The sequence below is a fragment of the Coregonus lavaretus genome (genome assembly GCF_964263955.1).
Source record: "Coregonus lavaretus genome assembly, chromosome: 4".
In the NCBI taxonomy this organism is placed as follows: domain Eukaryota; kingdom Metazoa; phylum Chordata; class Actinopteri; order Salmoniformes; family Salmonidae; genus Coregonus; species Coregonus lavaretus.
This window is the reverse complement of record NC_139991.1, coordinates 69,807,494-69,815,725: the sequence shown is the minus strand read 5'-3', so window position 1 is coordinate 69,815,725 and position 8,232 is coordinate 69,807,494. Positions and strand designations below refer to the sequence as shown.

At 41.2% G+C, this 8,232-nt stretch overlaps 1 protein-coding gene across 1 annotated transcript; it reads right to left on the bottom strand.

Annotated features, from left to right (window-relative positions):
- Nucleotides 1–1,963: 1,963 nt before the first annotated feature.
- Nucleotides 1,964–5,174, bottom strand: LOC311127595 (uncharacterized protein). The gene is made up of 2 exons (XM_084159413.1): nt 4,923–5,174; nt 1,964–3,584 (listed from the first exon to the last, which is right to left on the bottom strand). Exons 1-2 carry the CDS (start codon nt 5,116–5,118, stop codon nt 2,452–2,454), a joined length of 1,329 nt encoding a protein of 442 aa, XP_084015539.1. The 5' UTR covers nt 5,119–5,174; the 3' UTR covers nt 1,964–2,451.
- Between the last annotated feature and the right edge of the window lie 3,058 nt (nt 5,175–8,232).

The following is an 8,232-nucleotide window of genomic DNA, read 5'->3' as shown; positions in this document are numbered from 1 at the left end:
GCTAGTTTATGCCGCGTTCAAAACCACTGGGAACTAAAAAAATATGATGTCAAATCATGACCTCAGTGATTTTCATATCGGAAAGTCATAGCTCTAGAAAGAGGCCCGAGTTCGGAGTTGGATGACCACTCAAATCGATTTTTTCCCCAGTCGGAGCTCGTATTTTCCCCTAGTTGTGTTTAACGCTCGGAAGTCGGAGATTTCCGAGTTCCCAGTGGTTTTCAACGCGGCATAAACTCATGCGTAGACCCGGTAAAGTGTATCAAACGGTTGTCTCGCCCATGTGTAGGCCGTCAAATCCAAGGCACTCCTTCGATATAGTGTTTTTTGACTAAAAATGAAAGTGTCAAAAGCAGAAGCCAAGGGATTAATAAGAACAGTGGTTAAAAAATAAGTGGCAAGAGTTGTGGAACAGGTAGATTAAGGGAAGACACCTGTATAAGATCCAGGAAAAGTTGGGGTAGGGAGGTCCTCAGGCCGAGAGAGAAGAGAGGAAAGTGTAGTCACAAGGCTGAGACTAGGACACACAAGGCCAAATAGTACATTGAAATTGGTGGGGAAACATCCGACTGGGAGGTGTGATCATTGTCAGGAGGAGATGGAGACAGTGGAACATGTTCTATTTCAATGCCAGAAATGTGAGAGAAAGGGAGAGATTGTTACTAGATTTGAGGAGTAATGCGGTTGAAGAGCCAGGATTAAGTGAATTGCTGGGGAAATCTTCAGGGGATGTAGTATTTAATTACGTATTTCGTTTCCTTAGGGAGACGAGATTATTGGGTAGGATTTAGACCTTCACTGTCTCTGGTCCACACTCCAGTTGGTGGCGGTAATGCACCTTAAAGTTGGTTGCCAACCGCCATATAAAATCCACAGAAGAAGAATGAAAACGTCAGATATTCACTTTCACTTGGTTGGACTAATAATACGTTCATCTACTTAAGACACTGTCTCAAATATTGGTTGTGTGTCTTTAGATTTCGAGAAAATGATCAACTAAGGATTAATTTTTCACTTCTCTCATTGACTTCTCAAACCTGGTCTGTTTCGCAAGCGTTTCCGGAATTCTCGCGATGTTGCGCATCTGGGTTTAGAAACTGTGGCGTGTGCAATAACTAAATTCACCCTTGCACTCCTCCTAAACAACGCAACTTTTTTGAAACTTTGGTAAAGGGTAAAGTCTAAAAAACGCAGTCCATTCTGTTACAGATTATAGTTTTGGAAACAGAAAACTGTATGGAGATCAAATGTTTAATCGATAAGAAAATTAGCAGAATGTCCACCAAAATCCACTGCCGGCCAGGTGGTCTCCAATTTATTGAAAAATCACCAACATTTCAAGAATAAAGTTCTATATGGGCGCTAAAATGGCGTCCGTTCTAAAACCTGGCCTAACTCAAACTCTGGTCAGTGCTATCCGGGATCCTATCGAAAACCCTAACCTTACTTAACCATTTAAAATTTCAATGTGGTAGGGACGTCCAAAGGATTCCAAAATGATCCGTGAGGTAGCGCGGATCATTTTGGAATCCTTCAGAATAAGAGTCCTGTCCTGTTCACTTTGTAAACGAATAATTAGGGAGAAAATGTGCACTATTACCGATATATTTCATACTAGTTATCATACAAATAATTATTAAATGTATTTCTAAGATATTGTGATTTCTTAGTTGACCATTTAGGCTTGAAAAAATAAAATCATTTTTGGACTGTACACACATTTCTGTAGATTGTGTCACATTAAAAGTGGGGTCCATTCAACCCAGGAGCACCTCTATAGTTTCTAAATCCAGTTTACACAGCCAGGGTCGTTGTGCAATTTTGTTGTCCCTTAAAGAGTTGGAAATCTGCTTAAAGACCTCCTACAGTCTCCTTTTCACCTCTTAACACCCGATTGACTTTTATTTTATTTTATTTTTATACACATTTCAATAGGTGGTCCAGGTATGACATGACACAAGTGGGCCTTACCTCTTTTATCCTGTGTTTTTTTTATTAACAAACAGTGAAAGAGGAATAGTCACATACAAAAAAAGAAACTTTTTACATTGCCAGGGATCCTACACAAACAAATCATATTGATTAATAATAGTACAGGGTTTTACTGCCTTTTTGTTTTTAATTTTAGTTAAAGTAGTGCCATATTAGTTGAATTCATTTATAAAATGAAAAAAGTTAGGTTTTGAATCAGACCATTTGTTTTTGTAAATATGAAATATACCTATAATTATTTGCAGTTGAATTAAATATACTCAATCCTTATCAATCTCATTTCTGAAATAATTATCAAAGCCATTCAATTGTTCCACATGTCCTGTTAGTCAATCCAAAACATTCCACTATAAATACAGGTAAAACATTTATGAAAAATGGTCTGCTTCTCCATTCCACAGAAATCACAATTATAATTAATATTCAGCTTGAATCTTTCCAAAACATTTTTACGTGTTCTCATTCATTGTGAATATTCCTTCTATGAGTTCGCAGATGTCTTTTTAGACTTGATTTTAACTTCAGGTGAGTTCCACACAAATGACATTGAACTCCCTCCCCTGTATGAATCTTCATATGCGCTGTCAGGCTTCCCTTCAGACTGAAACATTTGCCACATACGTTGCAGCGATGTGGTTTCTCCTCTGTGTGAGTCATCATATGCTTTGGAAGGCTTCCCTTGTCGCTGAAGCATTTGCCACATTCTTTGCACTGAAATGGTTTCTCCCCAGTGTGAATCCTCATATGCTTTATCAGGTCCCCCTTAAAGGTGTAGGCTTTGTCACATTCTTTGCACTGATGTGATTTCTCAGTGTGGTTTTTCTGATGCACTTTCAGACCACCTGCAGTTGTCATGCATTTTCCACACACATCACATTTAAAAGCCTCCCCTGTATGAGTACCCATATGATTTTTCAGGATGGACTTGTGAAGGAAACGTTTGCCACATTCGGTGCAGCAGTGTTTTTTCTCTTCCGTGTGAAGCTTCATGTGCTGGGTCATATGGTCCTTCCGGATGAAACATTTCCCACATGTGTCGCACATGTGTCTTCTCTCCTCACTGTGCCGATATTGTTGATGCCGTTTCAGATTACGTGCTTTCTGAAAGCATTTTCCGCACACATCACATTTCAGATCAGGAAACTCACAGGTTTTTTTCTTTGGCTGTCCTGTTAATCTCTCTTCGCTGTGCAGATTTAGCTGATGCCTTTTCAGACTACGTGCTGCTGTAAAGCATTTCCCGCACATGTCACATTTCAGATCAGGCAACTCACTGGTTCCTTTCCTTGGCCGTCCTCTTCCTCTCTTTGATTTGAGAGGCTTTAATCCTGACAGTGGTATTCTACTCTCCACTCTTCCATTTTCACTGTTGTCACTGTCTGGACTTACTTCAGAGGGGGGCTCATAGTCACTGGTGGATTCAGATTCTCTGTTGTTGCTCTCGTCATCAGATTCTGTTTGGTTCTCCACAGTTATGATGTTGAAAGAGTCCCATATAGACTCTTCGGTGTCCGACTCCACTGGCCCCAGACCAGGGCTCCATTCCTGCTCAGGAATAACCTCATCTTCAGTGAGAGTGAGCTGCTGGAGGTCTGGAGGGAAGGAGAAAGGATAAAAAGTGATAACTTAAATGCCGAAACGAGACAAGAAATAGGACTACTTCCTACCTTTGACTGATTATTGGACTGAACACTGTGGGGATCTATTTTCTTACAACTAGATGTGATGCCTAGCTTAGAAAGAATACATTAATGATTAAACATAATAGGTTTGTGCTGTACTGATATAGATTGTTTAACATAACAAGCTGTGATTAATTTACATTTACATTTTAGTCATTTAGCAGACGCTCTTATCCAGAGCGACTTACAGTTAGTTCATACATTATTTTATATTTTATCATACTGGCCCCCCGTGGGAATCGAACCCACAACCCTGGCGTTGCAAACGCCATGCTCTACCAACTGAGCTACATCCCTGCCGGCCATTCCCTCCCCTACCCTGGACGACGCTGGGCCAATTATGCGCCGCCCCATGGGTCTCCCGGTCGCGGCCGGCTACGACAGAGCCTGGATTCGAACCAGGATCTCTAGTGGCACAGCTAACACTCCGATGCAGGCTGAGAGACTGAGATACACACACTGCCTCTTTGTTAAACCGCTCAAGGACATGTGTTCTGCTACAATGAAGAAGAACAAACTATGTCTGAGGATGCTGACTCGAGACAAGTTGTAAAGATAACAACTAATGCCCGGCAACAGTGAAGCGCCAAGGGGCTGGGACCAGCCTGTGCGCCAACGATAGCTTGGGTAAGTTTAAACCACACCCAGCCTCTACTCTGACAGGCCCAGCAGGGAGCGGGAACTATCTCTGTCAGAGTATTTAAAGAAGAACTTATAACAAAAGCTCAGTTCTCTTTCTGCCCATCGTGGTTTTTCAGTGGGCCCGTATATACGAACATCATATTTACCATTCAAGTGTTTGCATTAATTAAAATACTAGTCTATTTTAGACGTGTATTGACCTGTTTTTGTTCCTATACCAGATTTGAATTGACGCAACTTGAGAACACACGTGTCCCAGAAAATAATACCTTTTCAAAAACGGATTAAAGACAATTTAAGACAAAGTGGCATATAGAACATTTGTGATATTCACAACACTTTCTTAAAATGGACACATTTTTCTGGCATGAAATTGGTATCCTATTGAAGTAATTGTACATGCAGGTATATACTTTGATAGCTAGCTAACGTTATGTACTTAGCTAGCCATACTGCTTGCGAATCCCCCACATCTTTTATTGCTATATCCCCCACATCTTTTATTGCTACTAGGCAGTATATGGCTAATGAAAGCCTCAAATTTCAATGATTAAAATTAGGCTACACTGTAAAATGCATGTCAAATAGAGAGACGTAGTCACAAACCTGCTAATCTTTGCAATTTTATCTCTGGTTTGAACACCAAATCCAGCAGATTTCGTAGACGTGCAATTGCCCGCTTCAAACGGTAGATTTCTCCCTGGTACTCTGCTATCGTTGTTTTAACTACCACGGATATCTCCAGGGGAACTGCAGCTAATTTTTGATCTAGAACCTCATTAAGTAGCTGTAGTTTAGACATTTTGGGGAGGAAAAGAGTGGGAGAAGTTATTGATTTTTGTGCTGCTCAATAGTTGCTATAGCTAGCTAGCTAGGTATAGAAACTGCTGCGAAGTAGGCCAGAATGAGTAAGTACTTCCGGGTCAGATTTTTGGGAATCTTTCAGAATAAGAGTCGTGTATCAAATCAAATAACGTTATTTGTCACGTGCTTCGTAATCAACAGGTGTGGACTAACAGTGAAATGCTTACTTACAGGCCCTTCCCAACAATGCAGAGTGAAACAAAAACAAAACAAAAAATATATAAATAATAACACAAGGAAAAATGCACAATGAGTAACGATACCTTGGCTATATACATGGGGTACCAGTACCGAGTCGATGTGCAGGGGGGACGAGGTAATTGAGGTAGATTTGTACATATAGGTAGGGATAAAGTGACTAGGCAACAGGATAGATAATAAACAGTAACAGCAGCGTATGTGATTAGTCAAAAGAGTAAGTGCAAAATGGGTCAATGCAGATAGTCTGGGTAGCTATTGGTTAACTATTTAACTAACTATTTAGCAGTCTTATGGCTTGGGGGTAGAAGCTGTTTAGGGTCCTGTTGGTTCCAGACTTGGTGCATCGGTACCGCTTGCTGTGCAGTAGCAGAGAGAACAGTCTATGACTTGGGTGGCTGGAGTCTTTTAACATTTTTAGGGCCTTCCTCTGACACCGCCTGGTATAGAGCTCCTGGATGGTAGGGCGCTTGGCCAATGTGATGTACTGGGCCGTACGCACTACACTCTGGAGGATCTGAGGGCCCATGCCAAATCTTTTCAGCCTCCTGAGGGGGAAGAGGTGTTGTCGTGCCCTCTTCACAACTGTGTTGGTGTGTGTGGACCATGATAATTCCTTAGTGATGTGGACACAGAGGAACTTAAAGCTCTTGACCTGCTCCATTACAGCTCCGTGATGTGGATTGGGGCGTGCACGGCCCTCCGTTTCCTGTAGTTCACTATCAGCTCCTTTGTCTTGCTGACGTTGAGGGAGAGGTTGTTGTCCTGGCACCACACTGCCAGGTATCTGACCTCCTCCCTATAGGCTGTCTTATTGTTGTCGGTAATATGGCCTACCACCTTCATGTCGTCGGCGAACATAATGATGGTGCTGTGTATACTTTGTCAATGAATAATTAAGGCGAAAATTATGGGAAATATGCACATTTATTGATATATTTTATACTAATTATCAAACAAAGAATTGCTAAAAGTATTTCTAAAAGATTGCATGTGATATTATTTGTTTCATTTATATTTTTTAAGCCTAAATGATCAACACACCCAGGGTCGTCGCTGCTATTATTGTGGCCTTTAAAGCATGGGAAATCAGCTTAAATGGGTTTTGCAAATTGAACATACAGACAGCAAAAGTGGGGTCCGTTGTACTCAGGAGAACCTCTAGTATCCAAATCCACAGAGTTTAAACACCCAGGGTCGACTCTGCTAATTTTGAGGCCCTATATTTGTGGAAAGGCATCAAAATTAGCAGCAATGAACCTGGGTGTTTCCGCAGTGGAGGAAAGTGAGAGGATCTGAGCTGATCAACGCCATTGAGAGAAGACTTACGCTTTGAGGTGAAGGAGCTGATTGTAGCCCAGGAGAACGCAGCTGTGAGTCAAGCTGAAGCCTTCATGGAGCATTTGGAGCAGGAGATCGCTGAGTTGAAGAAGAGAGAAGTTGAGCTGGAGAAGCTCACACAGAGGCTCACATCCATTTCCTGGAGGTAACCTCACTGAATGATTGTCTGTCTGTTATTGGAAAAAGGTACTCATTATTCTGGGGTGGGTTTCCCAAATTCTTCATAGGTAGCTAGTAGTACATATAGAACACTATTTATCTTGCCGACCTAGACTCACACCTCTTGTAGAACATCAAAGAGCTTAATTGATTGACTGTCAAACTCTCTCTGTCTCTCTCCTCCCCTGTCAGAGTGATGCTTTACCATGCCCTATTCTGTGAATCGATTATACATTTGTACATTTTAGTAATTTAGCAGATGCTCTTATCCAGAGCGACTTACATGAGCAATTAGGGTTAAGTGCCTTGCTCAAGGGGACATCAACAGATTTTTCACCTAGTCGGCTCAGGGATTCGAACCAGCGACTTTTTGGTTACTGGCCCAACACTCTTAACCGCTATGCTACCTGCCGATAAATTAATCTCAGAAGGTTGACTGTCACAGATTAAGCTCTCTGTAGTCTAGATAGATTAGAGGTTATTTCTCCCAAATTCTAGGTTTGTGAAAATGAAGTTCTCACCGGGAAAATAAATGTATTCATATCTAATCTACCTAATGTTTTAGAGGTTTTACCTCTGAAGACAGCATAGGCCATACATTGTTTTCACAATAATCAATAAACTTTTCCTTTCTGTGTTTTTCTTTATTTTATTTCCGACTTTGATGCTACTGTACATAATATGTAAGCCAGTGCCAATTATGCAGGCAAAAACTATGGAAAATGCTTATTATGGGCCTACTACTATAAAAACAATTATTGTGAGATGTGGTTGTTTTACCTACCTTAGTTGATGGCACGGATTGTACAGCACTCTGGATAAGCGTCTGCTAAATGACTAAAATGTAATGTCAAATGTCAGCATAACACATTACAAGTAAGCAAAACACAATTCAACATGTATTTATTTATTATAAATAGGGACAATGTTCCAGCAAAATCCCATGAATTTCACATGTGAGGATGTGAGGGTGGTTGGCAGGGTAAGCCTAGGACAAGGTTGTACATTCAAACTGTGGGTAGAATTAGAAAACCTGCATTTTCAATGGTCCCTTGCTGTTTTGTTACATGTAGTATCTTCTTTATTTTTAGTCTGCTGGACTAAACCAAAGCAAGTATGTAATGACATCACTAGAGGGCAGCAATATACAGGGGAATGGGGGGAATGTACTAGCCCTGAGTTGACCACAGTCAGGTTACAGTAATGCCTGGATGTGAAGTAGCATTGAGGAGTACACCACATCAGTCACTGGCTTCATCAATAAGACGTCCCCACAGTGACCGTACGTACATACCCCAACCAGAAGCCATGGATTACAGGCAACATTCGCACTGAGCTAAAGGGTAGAGCTGCC

What these genes read in the sequence shown, in the direction of transcription:
- LOC311127595 (XM_084159413.1), bottom strand. Translation starts at nt 5,118, where the DNA reads ATGTCTAAACTACAGCTACTTAATGAGGTTCTAGATCAAAAATTAGCT. An exon ending in AAAATTGCAAAGATTAGCAG is followed by an intron (nt 3,585 to 4,922) that starts GTTTGTGACTAC and finishes CCTTCCCTCCAG; the next exon opens with ACCTCCAGCAGCTCACTCTC.